Source organism: Dermacentor silvarum, chromosome 11, assembly GCF_013339745.2.
Source record: "Dermacentor silvarum isolate Dsil-2018 chromosome 11, BIME_Dsil_1.4, whole genome shotgun sequence".
Taxonomy (NCBI): Eukaryota; Metazoa; Arthropoda; class Arachnida; order Ixodida; family Ixodidae; genus Dermacentor; species Dermacentor silvarum.
The window spans coordinates 80,267,799-80,292,939 of NC_051164.1; the positions used below are offsets into that span (position 1 = coordinate 80,267,799).

The 25,141-nt window shown below is 45.0% G+C and overlaps 1 protein-coding gene across 2 annotated transcripts in view; it reads left to right on the plus strand.

Annotated features, from left to right (window-relative positions):
- The window catches only part of LOC119433454 (uncharacterized), a 58,035-nt gene that overhangs the window by 27,027 nt on the left and 5,867 nt on the right, over window positions 1-25,141 (plus strand). For both annotated transcript variants that reach the window (XM_037700660.2, XM_049659369.1), the window contains 4 exons: window positions 4,757-4,921; window positions 7,885-8,031; window positions 12,829-12,950; window positions 20,291-20,839. In XM_037700660.2, the coding sequence (XP_037556588.1) occupies window positions 4,757-4,921; window positions 7,885-8,031; window positions 12,829-12,950; window positions 20,291-20,839 (983 nt within the window). The remainder of the gene's footprint in view (window positions 1-4,756; window positions 4,922-7,884; window positions 8,032-12,828; window positions 12,951-20,290; window positions 20,840-25,141) is intronic.

The window sequence follows — 25,141 nt, forward strand, 5'->3', positions numbered from 1 at the left end:
ATCTGCAGATGTATGTCACATCGCTCCTACATTTTGTCCCAGAGGATGCCGTGAACCACGGTGTAATGAGGTCGGCTGCAGCCGCTCATGCCGCCGGACAAAGTGTGCACAGAATGTAGTGTCTTTTCTCACTGAGTCTCTCTTGAATTCATGTTAAAGGTTTTCCCTCGTTGAACGTGATTAGCTTCTCTATTGTGAGCGATACAGTGTGCAATATTTTCAACAAAGTGACCTGTATGACGAAGGATTTTGGAGGTCCCAAGCACTTCGTTATGAAGGAGTTTGACTGTATCAAATTAAGGAGGAAGAAATTCTCTTTCCAACGGTAGTAGTCCCAAACAACTTGGATATTAAAAAATAATTTAAAATCTTTTGTAGATAGAAAAGAAAAATTTATGTATTGTCATCTTGCACAGGAAAAGTTAAAAAGTTTCAGGGTATGAACTTTCAATGCAGTGGACCAGTGAAATACTCCAGCAAATATCAGCTTTCTGCGCAAAGAATTTCTTGAGATATAAAAGAAATTGGTAACCCTAGTGACTAGCCCTGGCGCGATGCGGAGGTTGACTTCTGGCTGTCTTTTTATGTGCAACGTGCATTGTCACTTTAGTGGCTTCAGCAAGCTTACGTTTGCGCTCCTTGAATTACTCTATTCACTCGAAAATAGGTCGAGCATGGATATCGGTCAACCCCTATACAGTATAGACAACTTATAACGTAACCGCTTATAGTGCAGGACCGGATATAGTGCGGTCTTTTCAGACTTCCTTTAATTGTCCCATAGCACTCCAAGTATACACGTATCGCTTATAGTGCAGTTGCGGGAAACGAAATACCTGTTACAGTGCGGCTGCCTGGGAGTACGGAAGCCATCGGAGACAGCTTCCCACTGCGCTGTAGCCGCAGCTTGCAAGGTCAACACGTGACTAGAAAGTAGAGGCAGCGTAAAATAGAAAGAAGGGTTCACTGCCATTTTCTACGCGTGGCTACGGTAGCATGGCTGAGCCGTCGGCACGTACACGCATGTTCCGGCGCAACGCAGAATCGGCGACCTTGCCATTTGAGAGAGGTTTCTTTTTTTTTTTTTTTTTTTGTTCGCACGCGACATTGAGGGGTCTCTCCTAAGCTTCTACTCTACTGGCGGTGCCGGAGCAATGCCGGTCGGAGGCACCGCCGCGTGATTTGGTTCGAAGTAACGAGATTCGACTGTAAATTGAATGCAAACGTTCTAGCCGCATTCCTCGACTGTCGCATACGCGTGGCGGCTCGGCGCACATGTTTTGCATATGTGCGGGCCTTGAAAATTGTTGCTTTGGTTATAGTGCGGTACCGCTTATAGTGCGGATATTCGCGACTCCGGCGACTTACGTTATAAGCGCTCTACACTGTATATTGTGCTCTTCGAGAAATGAAAAGAAATTATTCTAATATAGGTCGACCCATATCTTTCAAGAAACGGAAAAATTGGAATGTAACGCTCCTTTATTTACAATACTCTCGGCTCGGTCACTCGCTAATCACTGCCACAAGCCACGTCCTCGTCAGAACTATCAGGAAAGTTGTCTTCCACATGAAGCCTCAGTTCTTTCTAGTGAGCGTCATGCCTTCTGTTTGCTGGGCTGTGGAAGGCACGACGTCGCCCGTTGCACGCAAAAAGTTGTTACCGCTGCTTCCTCCAACCCCTGATCAGCTTTTCATTCACGACGAAATTGCGCTGAGAGTTGTTAGTTCTCGGCAAAAAGTACCACTTTACACTTAAAGTCAGCGGTGTAGCTCTGCCGACGTGACATCGTTGCGTAGTCGCGCAACAGGAAATGCGAACTGTCATGTTGAAATGATTGCACAATGGTGACGCAGAGGGAAAAACAACCAAACCAATAACGAAGTGTGTTCGTTTAACCAGAAACATTGTTGTGACTCATTAATTGTGCTTCCGCTTTTGTTGATTTTTAAATGCTGCAAATTTCCTATTTTCATTATTTGTGCTTTGCGCGACTGCGTCTTCGACGTATGCTATCGACGTATGCTGTTGGTTTGCGGCGTTGGCCCTTCGCAGGCTGTGGCGTCGGTGCTGTTAACCACAGTGGAACTCTATTAGCCTGGTACTTTTGCTAGCTTTGATCATGAATATAGGACGATTGCCAATTATGGGTAACATTTCCGGAAAAAAGAAAAAAAAATAAGGTTGATCTATATTCGAATAAATACAGTAGGCCTGGGTCAGCAGCTTTTTCAAGCTGAGCATTTTGGCGGAAAGTTCTGACGTGCCCACACTGTGTGGCACACGTTGAGCTGGTCGGCACCAAGCGGCCCGAGACACGTTTTATTTCTATTGTGTAATGTTTTATAGGGGCCCTAACCAGGTCTGGCCATATTGAGCTGAGAAGCGCAATTCATAAAATGCGCATTAACGATCGTGTCTGCAACGTATTGCACCGCTGCCCACCGTGAAAAGAGCTGAAATTTCAAACCAAACACTGTGCAACCTTCTCAGCGTTGCTGCGCTCACAGCTAGATGAGCCGACGTCATTTGCACAAATGTGCCTATGTAAATTGCAGTTCTATGACGTCAATACAGAGACACGTGGATTATTCGAGGCAACATAAGTTATTTGTTCGATTAATTACTTCATTAGACGATTTAAAGTTCAAAGAAATAAGAAAATCTACAAACTGAATGTCTGCGTGTCTATTTTACTCAGTGCCGTAGCCCTCTAGGGACATACCTCTTTTTCGTCTGTTTGTTCCCAGCATCATGCATTTGCGCATGAAGAAAATGAAACTAAATGCCATTTTCTACTGGTTTGCAGTGCGCGTCCTGCTCTTTGATCCGCCTGCTTCTGCCTCAGTGTTCGTGACTGTGGCACTGACTTATACTGCTAATTGGGTGTTCTCGTGCAGAGCGAGCAAAATTGTGCACTGCGCAAAAAGAGACAAACGCAGGAGCTTACCTGTGAGAACGTCGCCAGAAGTGCACCACTCGGCAAAAACACGAAAGAAAAACGGTACCCGTGACATACCCCTCATGCGATCCTGCGGCTCCGTTATGGGAGAATGCAGGGAGTGAATTTTGCTTGTGGAGGCTAGATGGTGGCAAATGGAGAGAGTGTTTATGTTGGCAGTGACTCTCGCCTTCTGAAATCATGGGTTCGTGGCACTTGAGATAATTTAATCTCTGCTAATAATGAACGAATTTGAAAAATTCTTGTGGTAGAACACTGCGTAGGCGAACGTAACATTTTCAGTGCATAACCAAAATTTGCTATGCGGCCTATGCTATGGCGACAGGAAACCAAAACTAAAATTGGCCAGTGGGAGACGCCGGAATACGGCGCCTACGATGCCACCAGAGTGAAACATGATGCTCACTTTCTGCCGCCTGCAGCAGGGAATGGCACCATGTTGCAATTATTGCCTATCAAACGCTTCGAACAGCACTATGCCCCATTCACTGTGATACAGATAGGTGAAGATGCCAATCACAGTAGGGTTGGTGGCCATAGCTGTGAATGTGGCGTGCGGTGACCCTGGAAGAGATTTGCTGGTACCGTAGTAAGAAACTGTGTGGGCCGGTGTTTTCAAAGGTGACGGGCAGGTGAGTATTGCGGATAATTTGCTGCGACGGGTGGCTCCTGCTCTCGATAACGTACGCCTCGCAACTTTACTTGTTTACATGGGATTTTGTGGCAGGAAAAAATGTCATACGATCGCAGTTGGGCAATGTATTAAACGTTGGGGCCAAAAGATTGTAATTTCCGGGAACGTATGAATCAGTAAAAAAAGAAGTGTAACTAGTTGTATTGGGTCGTTTCTTCTATTCTCGATCGAAAACATTGGCCCCGAGAAATTGTTCGTAACGAGATAATGTCCTGAAAACCCGTGTTTTTCCACTGAAGCTGCTATGAACCCTGTTAAGATGAGTTCTGAGACGCACTTGGAAAGGCACCATGACCAGGGTATTGAACTGAAACTGAATCAGTGGCGAGCTTTCCACAACAGCTTGTGACCCAATTCACATCAGCTAATGACAAACTTTTGTGACACATTATACGATGGGATCTTGTGCCCGACGCTGTTCATAGACGCACATTGCTCTCTTGTAGTTTTGAGCATCATTATTCTAGAGCATCGTTATTGGGCATAATACACATATTGTGTATTACGGTACAGCATATTAAATCGAAGCAGATCTGTCATTTGGAATGCACACAAGACATTGGCTGTCAATTTTTGTTTTATGCTTGATGGTGCAAATTCTTCTGGGGAAGTTGTAATTTATTGCCCGTCTTATGTCTGGTATAAACTTTTTTCTCGCTAGCCCACCAACTTTTATGTAGTTGTTTACAAAAGTTTCTTGCCTACCGAACGAAAAGTCGCTTTATACACTGTGCGTGATACTCCATCTACGGGGAGGCGAGGTTAATTGGTGGCTGCTGTCTGTTGGCCTTGTCTTTCCTTGCTTTTGGGCAGCATTTAATGATTTTGCAGGAATAAACTACACCAGATGTCTCGACATAGCTGCATCACTGTGCAAAGTGTTCTAAAACAGCCAATTTTTCTGCTCCAAAAGGCTGATGTGGCTGCTCCTAAAGTGCTCCAGAACTTTTTTTCCTGATCCAAATTGCTTCAAATCCTGAATTGTCTGTACCACCACTGCCTTCAGCAAGTGAAATTGTGGGAAGTATGCTGCCCACGCACAGTGCAAGCTTATGTCGGCACGGCCTTGATTGTTGTCAACCATTCTTATTTCCTGCAGAGCAGCTTCGAGAAAAGGCGAGCATTGCTGTGCCTCCTGAATATGGCCGCACCATGTTTGGTGTCATGGACGAGACCGGCACTTTGCAGTATGGCCAAGTGTTTGTCCAGTACTCTCAGGACCTGGCGCACTATACGCCTGAGGATAAGTACGTTGTCCTCGAAGGTACGGCTATGGCACAATGCCCTCCTCATGTTGTTTCAGTGTAACAATTTATTGCTGAACTTGTGTTTGCAGTTTTGAAGGGACCCCAAAGTGAAACGCTAATCAGTTTCAACTGTAACACCGATTTAAACTGTAAAAGGTTTGATCCCCAGAAAAACAGGAAGGACAAAGTTGCATTCTAGAATTTTCGCTCCAGAACACTATCTCGGTACATGAGTGTGACGTTGCAGATTTTAAAGTATTTTTTTGTATTTGAACCATTGTGATTCAGTAAAGGTTCTCGAAACTTGCCAAGCTAGTCTTCTGTTTAGAATGCAGCGTAGCCAATCTTTAGCCATAAAATTTAACTACAGTTCCACGAAAAGTTCCACGATAGTTCCACGAAAAGTGGTCGTTTCATTAGTAGTCCATTATGTATGGATTCGCCCTTAAAGGCGCTCAAAAATTAACCGCACTGGAGCTGGCGTCAGCAGCTACAATTCTGCAACACTTTGGTCCGAAAACCAGATTTTCAGTGCCATTTTTGTATCGGTGCATTCCTGCACCTAGCAGCAAACTTCCATCTAAAGAACGAAATGCGGTGTTGTGTAGTTTCTCAAAGTGGCGCCCGGTTCCGGTCCCTTTCATTTCGAAACTGCAAGCGCATCCGCCATTCTTTATTCGAGAGCTTCTGATATGTTTCACTACCAGCGGGACATGACTGTATTCTGCACACGAGAGTGAAGCTTTCTAGTTGGCCGGAAACGTAAACTTCGGATACTACGGTGGCATGCCGCCATTCTGCGAAGGTCTCATGCATCATGGTCTTGGCATTATGGAATTACGACTGGAGCGAATGCATGTTGTAGATTATGCAACCGCTAACACTTGACATAGGGGAACACAGTGCACATCAAGGCACCAGCCACCTCGAGTTGCCCTTTGCACTGCCGCAGATTGCCTCCAGATAAGGCGCGGAGCCATGCGCAGCTACGACAAGGGTAGGAGAGATGTGTGCATTAGGGGGAGAGGGCGAATAGGTGCGCGTCTGCAATTTCATCCTTCCCACCACCCTTGCGCTGAAGGAATCCACAGCTTGCGTGTTTTGCTGAGTGCTCCGCCGCCTCTGCAAGTTGTTTACCAACATGATAAATGGCGCAGGGGTGTTCTATATACCGCATCCCAGCATGCGCATTTCGACGGCGTTTTTGCCGCTATAACTTTGCATGCTTGTACATAAGTTTTGCTTCAGCCGACATTTTGTTTTACAGCGAAGCTGTTAGTCTCTGGTTGGTCAGCATTTTTCATGTCTGGTGTCCGTGGGCAAAAATGTGGGCTGATTCCAGAGGTATTGCAAAGGTGAAGCAGGCTTGAAGCACTTGGTGAAGTGAAAAGTGCATACATTCTTTGGAATCACGCATACAACATACAGAACAGCATATGTTTCAATGAAAAAGTGGGGAGCGACGTCACTAGTCTTTTGTATATAAAAGAACCAGCCTAGCAACTGATTTCGTTGTTGCAGCGCCACTATGGGCGGCGACGTGCTGTCAAGATTACGATTACTCCCATTAAATTACAGTTACTACCATTACTACCAATTACTACCCGGGATGGCGAGTCAATTTTTTTTCTAGATTTAATGAGCCATACACGCTTCAACTACATGTTTGAAATTGCTGGAAATGTTGTTAAATTGAAACCGTGTCACGAGATTACTTTGTTGTATTTGAAAAAAAAAAATAAAAAAATACATGGTTTTCAATAGAAATAAGGTCGGGAAATTAAAACAATGTTACATCGCAAATTTCGTTAAATCGAGATTGTTATAGTGAGGTTTTACTATACTCCTTTAAAGAATATTTTTATTGCAGTTGGATGAACAGTTGGACCTAAACAGCTGCGGTCAAAATTGGCATTAGGGAGTATCGTAATCATTGGTGAAATTTTTCTTTGGATGATACTGCTTGGACCTGGTTCGAGAACAGAGACCATAGCGACGTGGGACCGATTTCGTGAGAAGTTCTTGAAGATCTTCACAAATGTCGTATACAAAGAAAGGGTAGAAGTTCTCTTGGAAACTTGAGTACAACTACCGCACGAGAACATCTTTATATACACGGAGGAGATGACTCCGCCGTCGCTGCCCCGCACCTCCACCAGATGTCAGGTAGTGACGGGGAAGAATACAGTAGCAAAACTGTGAATGACGAAGCGAACTCTTTATTGGATGAACTTGTGCCCACAAGAGCAAGTGACACTCGCAGCACAAGGATAGCGGCGAGTGCAGTCTGTGATCGTCAAAATCTGATCAGTGGGTCAAGCGTGTTGGCTTTTATACACGACTCGGCAAAGGTTCCAGCGTAATTGCTGGTGCCTGCATGCCTTCCAGAAAGTACTTCACAATTCGTGTCACGCAAACAATCGGATTACACAAGGTTCGGTGACAACAGAAAAAGGATAGAACTATCGATAATATTGGAGAAACTTCCGATACATGCAGGCGCATCCTACGCCTACAGATTACGTTTCACATTTGTTAGCCAGTGAAAAGTGGTCACCAGAGAAAGCATTCCGGTGTTGCCCACCAACTTGATTTCGTTTTAGGTTGCTTTCGGCGTCTTAAAACACTACACAATAGAAAAATCGCATGTCGTTATTCAAATCTAACTCGAGGGTCGATTTCAGGCAATCAAAGTCGTAAAAAAACTCGTTACAATCAAGTAAATACGGTATTGCAAATGAGTATTCTAGAAAATAAGGTCGAAAATTTACCATAGTTATCTCTGGACTTGGGCTAGGGTAGTTTAATACATCTTGAAAATCTAGCATTTGCAAGATAATTACTTGTTAGTAGTCTACGTAAACCATTACTGGTCATCTGAACAAAACTAATAAAACTTTGAGCTAGTGGATTGCCCATCATGACATGTAGGTTCCCTTGGCATAGGAAATAGCTCTGTCCTTTTCCAAACTCTGTGCAGGCAGTGTGATAGTGACCAAAAACCCTTGCGTCCATGCCGGCGACATCCGGAAGCTGCAAGCTGTAGATGTGGCTGCACTGCACCACATTCGTGACTGCGTAGTTTTTCCTTCTCTTGGCAGACGGCCCCACCCCAACGAGATGGCTGGTGAGTAGTGCGGTTCAGCTTGCATTTACATGTCCCTTTCAGTTACAAATTTTGCTGGACCGTCGGCGTACCGTATAGACTCATGTAAGGGCTGCACCTGTGTATGGGCTGCACCCCAACTTGGCAGGCCAAAATATGTAAAATTTCCAAAGAAGCGATCGCATTCGGCGTTCGTGCATTGGTGAATTTTCGCACTCTGCGTACTACCGCAGGTATCTACAAGGTGGCAAGAGCCGGAATGTGCGTAAGTCGCTGGCTGCACCGGCACCATTTTGACTAAAAGGTGTGGTCCGACGTAAGGTTACACCTCATGAAAATTGTGAAAAAAAAGAAAGAAATAAAAGTGCGGTCCTTAGGTGAGTTTGCATGGTAAGTGTTAGTCATTCCGAGCTGCAGGAGACTGTAGTGAAAGATACTCAAGGTGGTAGTATGCTGCTGCTTGTATTTTCTAGTGAATCCTTATTTATTTTATTTTGTTTACAATACTGCCGCTCTCGATCGAGAGCATAACAGGTGGGCATATTGAGAGTACATTGTAGAGTAAAAGTGAGACGAAAGAAAAAAAATGTATCTATACATATATATGCCTAGGAATGTACAATTGCTGACATGCATATTTACTCGTGTGATTTGCAACAATGTATACAGCAACATACAAGACGGAAAAAAGTTTCACTGAGTAGTATTCGTATACACTTAATTTGAACATGAAACAAGAAAGCGTACCAAAAAAATTAACACGCAGAAAAGAAAGGCAATCAAGTGATTAAAATATCTATATATATCCTTTACGATGAGACAGTCAGCCTGTTCAATTGCGTAAACATGCTGTTTGTCAATTTAAAGTTAGTGCCTCTATTTTGGTGCGGAACTCAGAGAGAGTGTTAGTGCTTGTTATGTTGCGATCTAATTGGTTCCATTTTCGTATTGTAGACGGGAAAAATGAGTGTTTAAATGCGTCGACCTTGTGAGAATATTCCACCAATGTATGCAGATGCTTATGTCGGCTTTCACGTGACTGTGAATAAGCGACATATTTGGAATGGTCAATTTTATAAGTATTATGAAGAATTTGAAAAAGAAATATTAATCGGGACTGTATCGCTCTAGTTTCTAATGTCTGAAGGCCAGAGGCAACCAACAGGTTAGTAGGGGAATCCGTACATTTATATTTGTTGTGAATAAACCTCACAGCCTTACGTTGGACAGTTTCTAGTTTTTTAATGTTAGTCTTCGAATGCGGAAACCATACTGTATTAGCATACTCTAAAATAGGTCTCTCGAAGGTCGTGTAGGCTAGGAGTTTGGTGGACAGAGGTGATAGTTTTAGGCATCGTTTAAGGTAGAACAGTTTGCGCAGCGCTTTGGTAGTGATGCTTGTTATGTGAGTGTCCAATTTCAGATCAGATGTTAATGTAATACCTAGATATTTGTGTTCTATTACTTTTGCAAGGGGTTGGTTATTAATAAGGTACGTGTAGCAAGAGGGTTCTTTCTTTCTTGAGGCGGTCATGGTCACAGATTTTTTTACGTTTACTGACATCTGCCAATTATTGCACCAATCTGCCAGCACACTAAGACATCTGTTAAGTAGGAGGTGATCATTGTGACTGTTAATTTCTCTGTAAATAATGCAGTCGTCAGCAAATAACTTTATACTGCACTCTATGTTACTGGTCATGTCATTAATAAATATTAAGAATAAGACTGGCCCAAGCACAGATCCCTGCGGAACTCCGGTTGTTACTGGTACATATTTAGATGGCATGTTTTCTATTACTACGAATTGGGATCTGTCTAATAAAATGTCTTTAATCCAGGTGGTTATTGCCCCTTTTCCAAGCACAGTTTCTAGTTTCGCTATTAGTTTTATGTGGCAGACAGAATCAAATGCTTTAGCTAGGTCAAGTAATATCAAATCAATTTGACTGTGGTTATTGATAGCACACGCAAGGTCATGAACTAATTCAGTGAGCTGAGTAATGGTTGACAAACCGCTACGAAAACCGTGTTGATTAGGTGATAAGTAGTTTATTCTCTCTAGGAAATTAGTGATATGTTTCAGAATTATATGCTCGAGCAACTTACAGGATGTACTTGTTAATGATATTGTCCTGAAATTAGACGGCGTGTCTGTGTCTCCTGATTTGTGGATTGGAATTACTTTAGAGACTTTCCAATCGTCTGGTAATTTGGAAGTTAAAATTGATTTGCGAAATATCAGGCCGAGGTACGCGCTACATAATTCTGCATATCTTTTGAGGAAAATATTAGGAATGTCATCAGGGCCATTAGCCTTTTTGGGATCTAGTTTTAGTAGGAGGTTAAAAATTCCGGCATCAGTGATGTCTATGGGATCAATACTCGCATTAGTAGTCGTTCCTAGCGGAGGTAGCAAGCCGTTATCTTCCTTAAACACTGAATGAAAAAAATTGTTAAATTCATTTGCTCTAGCGGATTATCATTACAGAATAATTAAATCTCTATTTATTGTGCTGTCAGTCGTCTTGTACAATAACAGTTGCGTCATTGGCTCACAATACACGCACAGATTACTGCTGCAAGCATTGCCATAGGGTTCAGTGTCTTCGATTTAAGCAGAAAAAGAGAGAGTACGTCGAAATTTTTATTCTTCGTGGTGTGAGGCTGAAAACTTCGTAGAAATATGCAGGGTGCGTACAGGTCCTTGAAATCCTTGAAAACCCTTGCGTTTTCAAGGCCCTTGAAAGTGCTGGAATTTTTTTCCTTCCATGAAAATCCTTGAATTTCGTGAGCACTGCACTCTGATATTGACATTGCGACCTCCTTTCTGTGGTAAATCGGCGTTGATCTGACAAACTGAAACAATACGCCAGCGCGAGCACACATGGTTCGTTTTGCAGAACTGCACGGAAAAATAAGAGGCCTCACCACGTACGTCAAACTGCGAACGGAGCGAGAGACCCGTGCCGCGCTTCGGTGCTGGCTTGGGGCTGGCAGTGTTTACGCTGCTTTTCTCACCCTATTGTTCGTTTCACTCCTCACCCATTGGTTTGCTTTGTCTCACTTTCACTCTAGCGCGTGAGGTGAAGCTAAAGAGAGTGGAGCAACTTTACCACTGATGCTCAGTGCCTTTGGATGGAGGTTTTGTTATATATTATTTATGATAATATAAGTGCAATAACATTACCGTATTTTCCGGTCTATAAATCGCACCTTTGTATAAGACGCACCCCCCCCCCTCAAAACGTCAGTTTATCAAAAAAAGGAAAGAATGTTATATAACTCACACTGGTGTATAAGACGCACCTGTTCTTTCTGTAAGCACTTTAAAAAAGCTACAGTGATGTTTCGCTCCGTGAACGTGCATCACGCGCAAGCGTATCATCATGGGTGCCATGTATTTCTACTCCAGGCGCATTTTTGCCGTTGTGCTTGTCGCGATGTTCCGTATAAAGTCCAAAGACGATAACATCGTCCCTGTGCGCCTTAGGCTGTATGTGCGAGTGAAAGCGTGTGACAGTGAGCCGAATCGCGCACAAGGGAGGAAAGCAGAAAGTCAGCCCGGGAGGGGGGGGGGGGGGGCTGCCTGTACCCTCGTTGCAACTGCGTAGTTTGCACAGTGGTGCATGCCTGTATCTTGACAGCGACCTGCAGATGCGACGACTTCGGGGTCGATCGACTCGCGGTCGGCCTACCGCTGCTTGCCTTGCGGCTCCATCCTTCTCGCATGGCGCTCGGGAACATGATCACGAGAGCCCAGCCCCTCGATAGCATGCACAGAACCCGTAGCAATGAAGTCAACCAGCGCACTTCCCGTGGCCATAACATTGGATCCGATTTTGAAGGCAGTTTTTCCGAAAAAAAAAACTTACATAGGTCGCACCGTTCTATAAGACCCACCGACGAAAAATTCAGGAATAAAACGCGTCTTATGCACAGGAAAATACGCTATGCTGAATGTTTTGGAAATGTTTGATGAACCAACCCAGCTAATACTGCAGAAGCCTGAGCATCTGTTGTGAGTATTCGTTGTGTTAACTTTTAATATTGCGGACTTGAGAAATGATCAAGACAAGACATGCTTTACACAATTGCAATATACATCTATTTGTTATAATATAATGGATGTGTAGCAAGTCTACACTGAATGGTTTGGAAATGTTCGGTAAACTTGCCCAGTTAATACTGGAGAAGTCAGAGTAGCTGTTGTGAGCATTCATAGTGTTTTGTGAACTTTTTTTGGTATTGTTGAGAACTCGCAAGAAGATCAAGGCTTGACATTATTAACATCATTGGGATATACATTTATTTCTTTTTATTTTAGTGCAATAGCCCTATGCTGATTATTTTGAATATTTGTGATGAACTGTACCCAGTCTATACTGAAAAAATTTCAGCCGCTGTTGTAAGCGTTCATTTTGTGTTGTGATCTTGAGAAGTTATCAAGGCTAGACTTGTTTTATTATAATTGTGATATACATTTATTCATTGTAAGTGCAATAAAACTAGTCATTTTCGGAAATGTTAAAGTAAAGAAACCCTACTTCAGATGCCGCTTTGAGTCCTTGAAAAACCTGTGACAGGTCCTGGAAAGTCCTGAAATATCCTTGAATTTTTGCCTTGGAAACCTGTACGAACCCTGATATGTAATTTTACGTGCTTACTTTAATACGAGGTCCATTTTTATCTAGTTTGGTTCTAATATTATGCATTTCCAATTAGTTTTGAGAAATGTTTGCAATAAATCAGGTTGCGCATGCTTTTCTTCACTTAAGTAAAAAAATAATAAAATGCCCCCCTTCCCTTGTTTAACAGGGTCTGACCTAGACGGAGATGAGTACTCTGTCATCTGGTACCCGCCACTCGTCTTCCACAAGAATGATGAACCAATGGACTTCTATGATGAAGAAGCTGCAGAGAATGAGGGCCCTGTTCAGGTTGGCTTCCATTGTTAGCTTCTGCAGTTGCACACATTTCAGTTTGTGCAACAGGAGATGCATTTTGTAATGGTTTCATTTTCCATTCTTTTTTAATTTGTCATATGCTGTGCTGAGTGGCTGACCTTGGCAGTGTATTTGTGAATGTAACCTCAGTACAGCCAAAGAAAGAAAAAGTTTAAGAATGTGAAGGTACTACCGGTAGGTTTCACTACCGTGAAAGGTACGTTTTAAAGGTACATTTTAAAGGTACGTTTTAAAGGTACGTTTGAAGAGATCGCGGTATCGAATCATAGCCGCGGCGGCCACATTTCGATAGAGGTAAAATGCAAAGTTGCCCTGCGTGCTTGCGTTGTAGTGCATGTTAAAGAACCCCAGGTGATCATAATTAATCTGGAGCCCTCCACTACGGGCATGCCTCATAACCAGAACTGGTTTTGGCACGTAAAACCCCAGAAAGAAGAAAAACAACCTCTTAACAGATTCTTGGCCAAAGTTAAATCTATACACGAACCGGTGTTGAGTACAGTGGAATCTCGTTGGCACGATTTGGTTGGATAATACATTGGATGGTACGATTTTCGGATGGGGGATACGCTTTATTTTCCGGTTCCCGTGAAAATTGTGTTAACGATATAACTGTAGTCGAGTGACACCGATTGGTGTGGCACTTCAAACCAAACTCTTCTTGCATAAACTGGGTGAACCATTTCTTGTCTGGTTTTGAAATTGTAGAGCAACATGAAAAACACCCGATACAACTTTCTGTTGCTCAGTGCGTGCTACATAAGTGGTTTTCCGAGCGTGAAAGAAGCCCGCCAATACAGTAGAATCTCGTTACAACGAACTTCGCAGGACTGCTGAATTTAATTTGTTAATTCGAATTATCGTAGTACTGAAAAACCAATATTTTCATGTCAGTAATGTAACACAACAACGAAAATTACGTGCCTTTGCAGCAGACGCACATGTTCGTATGTACATAATAAATGAAAACGCTGGGCACAGTTTAACTACAATTCATTGCTTGAAGAAGTCTGTAATCTTCTGGCAAGTAGACAACAAGCGCTACAGGACGAACGCCTCCACATCCTTGACCTTCCTCTGAACGTCATCGGGGACATCCTTTCAGTGCCCGAGGAATGATTGCATTTTTTCTAGAAAAACTAAAACATCCGAGCCGGAAACGGTCTCTTCCTCTTCGTGTGTTGATCCAGTGTCGGCATTGCATTTTTTCTAGAAAAACTAAAACATCCGAGCCGGAAACGGTCTCTTCCTCTTCGTGTGTTGATCCAGTGTCGGCATTGTTTTCGTCACTACAATCTTCTTGCTCACGCACTTTATTCACAATGTCTTCGTTGGTGAGCTCGGCGGATGTAGACGCCGCGCTGTCGTTGTCAACTGAATCATCGAAAGTCGCCGTGGTGTCTAAGGGGAGCTTCTCAGTAAGCTCATTCCACAGTTCTGGGTTGAGCTCCTCTTGTGTCCATGCAGTCTTGTGACGTAGGTGAAGCCTTTAAAATAAGGCCTGCCTTCAGCAGTTGCTGATCGTGCTTGCCTTGACGTTCCACCACGACCCTGTAAGCATTCCTGCAGCTTGACTCACGTTGACCTGTGTGGGCAGCTTCAGTCGAATATTGATCAGGAGGCGCTGCACAAGACGCTTCCGAGATTCGACCTTCACACATCTGATGATGCCCTGGCTCCAAAGGTTGGAGCAAAGAAGTACAATTCGGGGGCGTAAATCCAAGTTGCACATTTATGATATGTGCCGAGCAATTGTCAACGATGAGAAGGATTTTTCTGTCTTCCTTCTTCATTGTGTCGTCGAGCTGCAGCAGCCACTGAGTGAACAATTCTCGCGTCATCCACACGCATTTTTTGTTGGCTCGGTAGTCGCAAGGCAACAAGACCTTTTTCAAGCAGCGCGGCTTAGCAGACTTGCCAACAACTAGCGGCTTGAGTTTTTCGGTGCCCGTGAAGTCGCAGCAGAACAGAACTGAAATGCGGAGACGTGATTTCTTTCCGCCCTTACGCCTGTCACCTTTGAAGTTCATTGTTTTATCGGGCAGCAACTGATAAAAGAATGCCGTTTCGTCGCCGTTGAACACATCGTCTGGAGAGAAAGACTCGATGATCTCCGTTTCTCCAGGCAACTGCACTCTTGGCATCTGCTGCCTTTTCTTCGCCAGAAGCAACCTGCCACGCAATGCCATTTCTTTGCCTGAAGCGGTAAAGCCATCTGGCACTTGCATCGAAACCGGAGATGTCCAAGGCGGCCGTGAACTGTCTTGAATAATTTGGCCTGGTAAGGGCACATCATTTTGTCTGGCATCCTTAAACCATGTGAGGACAGCGTCGTCGATGTTCTGGTAGTTGCCAAGCCGCAAGTGTTTTCTTGAGGGAGCCAGCTGTGACTCTTGATGCAATGTCGTGATCTTTTCCCGGTCCTTGAGCATCGTTGCCATTGTTAATGGTGGGATATCATGCTCCCTGCACAGGTTGACTTGCTTTCTTCCAACATTCAGCTGCGTCAAAATGTCCACTTTTTCTTTGAGCAAAAACTGGCATCTCTTCTTTTTAATGCTGGGGCCAGGAGAACTCGATTGTCAGCAAAGCGAACGCACAACGCAGTCACAGCACCGATAACTTCGCAGCTCCTGCCGATCGCTATCAATGTGGTGACGCTAGGCCTATGACGTAGTAGGAGTCCGAACATGACCATACGCGATGCTCACGTCTGATGCCGATGCTGCTGGGGCTGTACCCGTTCAAACGGGTTCCCCAGTGCATGGCTGCTGCTGCGGATGATGATGATAGGTGTAAGCCTCGAATAACGTACGTTATTCTGAATTATTTGGTAATCTGAAATTTGTAGTACTGAAAGTTTTTTTACATTGAAAATATAGGCATTTTGGTGAGGATTAAAAAAAATTGGAAATCTCAAAAGTTCATTAATGTGGTGTTCGTAGTAACGAGATTTTACTGTACACTGCAAAATTGCTGTACGACTGGCTGCTCGAGGCACTTAGCGCGTATTCGGGGGCTTCTTTCATGCTCGGAAAAGCACTTTTATATAAAGTAGCACGTATTGAGCAACAAAAAGCTGTATCGGGAGTTTTTCATGTTACTCTACAATTTTCTCATTGAAACATTTCATCTAATTATATTTAAGAAGCTTATTAATTATGACTAATTATCTAATTAGGCAGAATGCAAAAAATATATCTACAGGTGGCGGCAAACAGCACTACCTTGGTTCTGTCCAGCTATGTGGCATTTGCATATCTGTAAATCTTGGTGCATGATAGTTGGGACACCCTGTATACACAGTGGATATCACAATTCTGTCTTTCATTTGTACGGCACAGACATTCCCACAGTCCGTTGGCATTGTTCTCTGGTGAGTCAAGGGTGTACGGTTGCACAGTTCAATCGCGATAATTCGAACTCGAAGGGGCCTGAAAATTAGTTTGAATTAAAAGGACTTATTCTTGAAGTATTCGTGCACCATAGCACCATGTACAAACGGTGCGAGACGTGAAAAATCGCGGCGCGCAAGCACACAGCGAGCGAGGACCACGGAACTGCCCACGCCGGCCAACGCTCGCTTCCCGATAATGGCAGAAAACGAAACTTAAGGGAACGGGCTCAGTGGGCGCTGGGCCAGCTGGAGCGGCGACGCCGACACGGAGCCCGGCGATCGTCGAAAATGGGGGAGGGGGAGGGGGGGGGCAGGGAAGCGGATTTGGCCTCGGCAACTCCGCCGCTTTGGTGGTTCTCCTCTGAACTCTCTGAACCCTCTGAACTCCCTCGTAGCTCCTTCACCTTCGACTGTCTCTGTGCGCGCCCGCCCTGCCGGCGCCGCCACTCCCGCCGGCCCAGCGCCAGCTTAGCCCATTCCCTTAAGCTTCATTTTCTACCGTTATCGGGAAGCGAGCGTTGGCCGGCGTGGGCAGTTTCGTTGGTCGGACTAGGCCTCCGCCGCTGCTTTCCTCTGCGCCGCAGCGTTCAAGGTCAACACTGTGACCAGAAAATAGGGGGAGCAGCATGGAGGAAGGAAATCCAGGAGAGGCCCCGGCCAGCACGGACGTATTGGAGAAAGTGTGGCGGAAGTCACATGCTGTTTTTCGCAAAGGAGCACTGGGACGGGTACCCCAAATGTCAATGTTGCCATAGCAACGGCACTCCTGAAGCTTTCGCTGCTGCTCTCGGTCTCTGAAAAGTGAGATAAGATTTTTCCACCAGTGTCTTTCTCGCAGCACCTTTTGTTTGCGAGAAAAGCTGACTTTGGAGTGTGGTCTGTAAGCTTGAAAGTAGTGTTTTGGGTCAGTGAGTGTGAGTGTCAGCCAGCAACATACACATTCAAGCAATCACGGCACGAGTCTTCGTCATCTTCTTCGTCTGCTTCAGTAAAACTGCTACAGAAGTTTCGTAGGCTTTGTTTTGACGCGCGTTGGCAGCAGACACTTGCGGTGGCTTGTAACAATGCAAGTTCAAAGTTCGTGCCCATCTGCTCCGGAGAGCTGCCGAACTCCTGATCGGAGGCGCAAATGGACATGGCACACAAACATGGCCGCACTTCCGGCTTGAAAAATGTGACGTCAGGGCCTCTTCTGTTTTGTTTCTTTGCTCCATGGGGAGCAGAAAGGAGAAGGGTCCACTGCCATTTTCTTCGTGTGGCTGAGACGTCGGCACGTACATGCGTGTTCCGGCGCGACACGCAGAAATGACTCATTTGAGAGAAGGTGAAATTTCCGCCGTAGTTTTTTCTTCTTTTTTCTACATCGCGCGTGGCGTTATGGGGTCCCTCCTAAGCTTTTGCTCTGTGGCGGGGCCGGAGCAGTGCTGGCTGGAGGCGCCGCTTGATTTGGCGCGCTGCTGAGAGCATTGTCGGAGCGCGATATGTTCGAATTAACCGTTGCAAATGCTTGCGCGTTCGAATTACCAGCCGTTTTTGCCCATTGGAAAACACATAACTTTGAAGAGACCACAGCGTCAGTTCGAATAAACTGGAAGTTCGAATTAAGCATGTTCGAATTAACGAGATTTGACTGTACTATCGAGCAAAAAATTTTATCGACCAAGGGATCTGACGAGAAGCTGAATATCACCGCAGCCTCAAAACGCAGCCTGGTATTACCATTTCAAGTCTCTACTGGTATAAGGGAACAACATTGTGATATACGTTTTTACTGGCTACTTTTAAAGGCTGCTCAGATATTTAGCATTTTCTGAGATCCCGTGGTTCGTAAACTTTTTTGGTCGATAGTACATAAGTGTTGCCCTTTGCGTATATGGCAATGCCTCCTGCTCGAGAGTCCGTGTGCTGTTCGCAAATGATTTCAGTATACCCTTTGACTTGAAACAATGCATCTTGATTGATTTATTTAATTTATTATTATATAGTCTAACCTGTTCATAACGAACTCGATAGTTCTGCGAAAATTGGTCGTTACATCACTACATCACTACAGCTTAGGCCACTTATAATGTAACCGTTTATAGTGCAAAACTGGCTACAACGCATCCTTTTCTGACTCCCATTTACCTTCCCATAGAACTCCATGTGTATGCATATACTGCTTACATTATAGCCGCGCGCGACAGAATACTGCTTATAATGCGGTTTCCATGGGAAAATCGTGCCGACAAGGTCAAATTGCCACTAGCACGTCCGAAATAGCTCTGAAAGCCTGCCAGTACATTTATTAGGCATATCAATGTTCGTACTGTGGTAGGAGACTGTATAATTGAGAAATACATAGTGTCCCGTGACAGTTGCCCCTTCCCACTCTTAGTATGCTTCACTGCAATACGTGTGCTTCACTGTGTATCACTGTTGTATTTAAGAAAAGCTGACTTTCGGAATCCGGCATTATGCAACGGGCCGTGCTCTCCGAGCTTTCAAGATACTGGCGAGGATTACAAAGGCGGAGTCGGTGCCATTGCTATCAGCGGCAAATTGTTTCAATGAAAAACACGGCACTGAACAAAGAGAAACTTGGTAGCGAACGTCGAAGTAGCTAGGCCTAGCGTTGCTGCGGTGGTGGCTGCGGCTGCCAGCGGATCTGCGTGCGAGAGAGCCAGTTTGAGGAGGCGATATAATCAAAATTGTGGCAGTGTTGGCTATGATTAATGCCGTTTTGGACCTGCGGTCCGGAAAATTGGACGGTGATGGTTTTTTGTGTCCGAAATTTCAGACGTTCTTAAACATTGACTCGATGGGATATGTGGCGGCGGCGCGAAGGCGTCCAAATTATTGGGTATGTCTGAAAAATCGGTCGTTGACTGTAAAGCGCGTGTTTGAGTGAGAATTACCGTATTTACCCATATGAGGGCCGCACCCCGTACTTGGCAGCCCAAAATTCTGAAAAAATTTTCTAATGGAGAAGCAACCGCGTTCGGTGCCCCAATGCTGCGTGCGGCAGTCACCGAATTTTCGCGTGCTGTGTGCTTTTGCATGCCGCTACTAGATGGCGAGAGCTGGGGTGTGCACAAGATTCGTGGTGCGCACAAGTCGCTTTGGCCCTTACACAAGTATATACAGTAACTTGTTATTTTGGCTGGTAAGTCTATAGCCACTCATCTGCCATTGTCTGTTAATTAGTGCATACCTGATCCACGTTACCCGCCAAACAATGTATTAATGAGGTTATATACTTAATGATATTGAGGTTTAACTGTATAAAACGTCACCTATAGTGTCCAGGTGAGGTTCGTTCCTGGCGATCTTCTATGGCAAAACTTGTGTTTCTGTGTGGCTGCCTTTGCGAGATCTGCCTGAAGGACAGAGACCTTGCAGTCAAGAACTGTGACATTAAGGACATGCAGTGTATCTTTAGATCAGCGCGGGGCAGCAACGAAATGCTTTGGAGAAAGCGAGAGTGTGCTGAAATTTAACTGAAGCTGTCTACAGTGCCAGTGCTGCTGCCATTGTCCTTAAGCTTTTGATCAGATTCATCAGAATTGGTAGAAATGCGACACTTTCCTGCAGTAGGGGCAAGCGCTGTTAATGCCATCTTGGGAGCTAGAAGTGCTTGTTACCCCGACTATGCCCAGACTCGAAAGGTGCTTTATAAATTGCTGTGCGGCAGAAAAATGAAACTGAAACACAAAACCGAAGAAAGTGTCAATATAACCCACTAAACTTGCTTTCATTCAGAGAGCGCTCGAAGAGCGGCAAAATATGAATTGCAGCCATTGATAGTGGGTTATTGATGGGAATACGCATAAGCAGGTAAATGTTAATAGGTGATGCTGTACTTCAGTGACTAATCTCTGATGTATTTGAGTGAAGTGTCATCTCTACTTCAGCTATATGTGGTGGTCTGTTGCAGGTGGAACACATGGTTGACTTTGTGTGCAAGTACATTCAGCACGATGTCGTTGGTCTTATCAGCAATGCACATCTTGCCTGGGCCGACTGGCTGCGCGATGGCGTAAAGTCAAACATGTGCAAAACTCTGGCTCGCAAAGTGTCGCGTGCCGTTGACTTTGCCAAACTGGGACGGCCCGAGAGCCTCTTGATGAGTGAGAAGCCGGCTGCTTATCCGGATTTCATGCAGAAGCACAGTGAGAAGGACACGTACCTCTCCCGGAATGTGCTCGGCAAACTTTACCGCAAGCTGGGTGGAATGGTTTTGGACAGCGTGGGACCCGTGGCTGATGTGCAGCCCGACTCTCGGCTAATCATTGAGGGTCACGAGGAGCACATGGAAGCGGCAGGGCAAGCGCTGGCAAAGTACCGGCTGCGGATTCGATCGCTTCTGGCTACATATGGCATTGCATCGGAGATCGAGGCACTCTCTGGCGCTGTGATGACCATGGATCCTCGGATCTCGGAGAAGCACGACCATACAGACGTGGCTGTGGTTGTGGAATGCCAGGTAAAGGTCATGAGCTCTGCTCTCCATTTGCTATGATTTGACGCCTGAGGCATGAAAGGTGGGATGAATGCCATTAAGTTAAACTAGGAACAGGCTCACACCTAATGTGCCTGCCTTAGGTGTAATGTAGTATGAATAAAAATTTTATTTGTGTCTGGAAGATAACCATTTGTATAAATTCTAGGGATCTTTATGTTTATGAATTCATCTATGAGGCTTGTACAAGGTGAAGAAGAGAAGCAAGTGCATACTTTGTTCTAACGTGTATGCCGCTGTCCTATACTCATTGTGGGGACCGACATATTTACTGGCATGCTTCATTATTTGTCTTAGTACTGCAGTGTATTGCCCTTAAATTGCAGATCTGACAAGCTGGTTCTACCTATCGACTGATAAATTTTGGGACCTTTAGTTTTTCATTGAGTTAGTGCACCCACTAGACTGAACTAGCAGTCATTCAAACGCCACTTAATTCCTTTGCTGTTAATACATTAGACATTCTTTTGAGTAGCACCCTGCTTTAGATAAATTTGGGCCAACTGCATTTCACTGCATTGAAGAAACTTCACACTTAATTAAATTAAATTGTGGGTTTTTACGTGGCAAAACCACGATATGATTATGAGGCGCGCTGTAGGGGAGGACTCTTGATTATTTTCGACCACCTGGGGTTCTTAAACGTGCACCCAGTGCAAGGTACACAGGCGTTTAAACGTCGCATTTCATAACACCAGAATATCGTGCAGAAGTATGCATCTCTCTAGCTCTTTGAAGCAATTGTAGAAGGTGGGAAACATTGTATGTGGGCGTTACATTGTTAAAGTGGCAAGCAGCCAGAACGTGTAATCAGACGAAAGGATTACACATCGTATTCATAGAAACAGTGTGATGTTATAAGAATAAAAGAACGAAATTGGTGTTCCTGAACGAATTAAAAATCTAACACACACCCGATTTTTTAGTAAGAACGTGCAGCATGTGACGAATTCTGGAACTAAGAAAAACGACGAAAACAGCTAATTTTACCTTCACAGTATGGAAATATATTTTATCGACGTATGCCCGCTGTCCTAACTTTCAGACAACACATTAAAGGGGTCCTAACCAACCTTTGGGCTTGGTGAAAAAACGTAGTCTGCGGAAAGCATACGCTGCTGTTAACATTGTCGGGATATGGGGGATGCCCACTGCTCTCTGCCTCGACACACCGAACCCCGCGGTTGGTGCGTGCCTGCGCAGCAACCGCGGTCCTGTGCAAGCTCGAGGAAACAATAGACGACAACCACGTGTACACTCGGAAAGCATTTATCACGACTGCAACTAACACTTCGAGCAGGCCAGCTAGCTCTAGTTGACATTGCTGAGGGTTCCCTCGAAGAGAATAATACACTAGGTAGAGAAGGGCTTCCGACTTACCAACTGGGGAATACGGGCGGCCACGGGGATTGCCGTGGCAAGAACGCGGTTGACTAACCACGTGCGGGAATACGGGAGCGGCGACGGTGACTTCCGCTATCGCCGCTTGCTGGGGACCAAAGAGGCCCGGGCGATGTCAGCGGGATCTCACGTGACCCACCCGGTGGCGCGGATAGCGCTTGCGATTCCCATGCACCGCCCGCGGAAGGAAAGTTTCCCCTCTCCCAACTCTCCCTGGCTTGCATGCGTCTGACGCGACGTTCGCTGCGCGTGCAGGCGGTCATGCAACCCGAGGATTCCCACAACATCTCAGCCAAGTTTTGCAGTCGTGTGTGGCATGTGCACCTCGCAAATGGAGCACGAAGTTACCTTTCTCTCAAACGCTCTCAATTCAACAGAAGCCTACTCCTCACTCTTTTCTGAACGCTGTATTACAAAATAAAGCATCGAGAAAACTGCTGCCATTGGCCAACAGCTGACATCAAGAAGTGCGTTTGGATTAGTGCGTTTGTTCCTACGGTTACTGTGTTTGTTTATTGACGAAGATTAATAAACAAGCTGAAGTAAGCGAAAATCTGCTATCGAATTATGATAATTACATACTTCCGAAAGAAGCCGACTATCATCTGCTCATGCTTGGCCGCGGACACACGCGTAGGAATAAAAGTTTGGCCACCCTGCTTATCGGTGTCGTAGCCGTCGGGTCTCGCTAATTTCGACTAGTTTTTGACCACCGCACTTGCCTCGAACCACGCGAAACTTAAGGTCGGACCACACGCACGCTTGCCAGCACGCGCCGAGTCCTGGCCGCTCCTTGTTAGGCACCTTGGCTGACTTATTGAAAGTGCTTCAAAATACGCAATTTGGATCTGGCTACTATCCGTCGGTCAAGCTGGTAGAGTATAAAGCCAGTCTGGGGGGGGGGCACCACGGTCAGACTGCAGCATATGAGCGCGAGCATGCACTCAAGCCCTGTCGTGAACAAAGCAAATGCTGCGCATACGCACAACAGTTGCATGTAGCTGCGGTGTGCTACGTAGCGTAGAGACTGCAGCCGCCGCAGGGTGTGGCGACGAGTCCAGTGGCTAATTTCGCTGTGGCTTGCTAAAGACAACCACATCTAGCTTAGGTTTGGCGCGTCGTAGGTTTCAAAATCGGAAGTAGTGGCATCTACGTTGACATCCACAATCAAATTTGATGTGTGCACCATGGTGATGTTCAGTAGGTGGAGCGTTGTGGGCACGCCCCGCTCCACTATAGCCTTCGCAGTGCAAATCATTGAAGAAGGAGCAGAAGCACCGCGAAGGTTGTGTTTGATTGCCAATGACTCCGTTTCTGCTAAACGCATCAAAGTACTTTTTGTGGCAGTGTTTCTGTAATAGCCTATTTTAACTTCAAATGCATTTCTCCACGTCGATAAAAAGTGGTTCAGGGCCCCTTTAACACTTGCAGACAGGATGGCAGCCCATGTGCACACTAACCATTTTATTACTTCATCTTGCGATACATGTATACCCCCAAAACATGTGACGTGACTTGTTGCTGCTAGCTTGGCATTTGGAATAACTTATCCTTAGAATGAGCGTTTGCAATGAAAGACTGAAAGGCAGACGTCAACTAGGGTGGAATTAACAGACGTCTTCTCTATGTGCTTTAATACACGATGAAGGGCACTGTGCTTTTCATTAGAATTGTTTCAGTGTGCATTCTGAACATCACTGATAGCAAAAGAGGCTGCTGTAGGCTAACAATTGATTACTAATAACATTGTAAATGAGAGCAAGAAAACATTTTTGCGAGACCAAATTTAAATTATTGCAAGTGGCGACCACGTATTTGCTGTACATTTTATTTCTGACTATAGTGAGGTGGCATTTCTGTGGCAAAAGGGCGCTGTTGCTGGATGCGTAGCTTGCGATTGTATATGAAATTGAGGCATGTGGGCAAGTGATAAAAAAATTGGGGCAGAACTCCCCACTGGGAACCTGTCCTAATGTGCTTAGCACTCTTTGGAATCATTACTTATGAGTCTTATGAACTCTTCTTGAGACCAAGACTGCTGTATATAAGAGATAAGCAGCTCTAAAGAATACCACGCACACTGTGACGATCTCCCCAGTAAACTCTTTTTTACCTCCAAACTTGTGCTTGACAAATAAAGAAATCATGTTGTGCTTTTTTTTTTTTTCTTGCATAATATGCTCGCCAACGTGCTCGCCTGTGTTCCTTCTTGTCCTCTTCAGAAGCTTCTCACAGTTGTTGAAGACGCAATTCTCTCACTGCTTGCGTTTTCCGCATGCGCGTTGCCTGCGCAAGCGTTCCCCTACGTTTTAACTGGGCCTCCGTAAAGGCAGAGTTTCATGTACGTTTCTTCGCTGCCTTCTGACGTCTCCGTTCCTCGTCACTGAGCAGTTTCTTAAGGCGCAGTATAGTCTCAGAATTTTCATATTCGAAGTAATACAAGCAATGAATTCATGCAGAAATTATTTTCTGGCCTATGATGCGACGCAGGTGTCCCGATGTGAGTGTGCCGGTAACATGTTGGAAAATTTTAATTATTTGGGCCATAGAGTTTCATTAAATAATTGCTGGAAGGAACTCGGGCACTGTGATAGGTAAGCCACCATGATGGTTAGTGCACGGATTTGTCTGATATTCATGCTTGTGGCTTCAGACATTATTGTGACATTGTTTATTATGCTTTATCTACCTTCATTGTCCTAAATTTGGAAGCAATCTAAACTTGTATGAAGGCAGAAGACCCTATGAACATGCATAATCTGTATTAATTGCAGTGGTTCAGCATGTCGAAGTGGCCTAATCGCCGAGTGTGGCAACGATTTTGCTTACAATCTGCGAAAAATTCACATGGGCCGCTTGTCGATG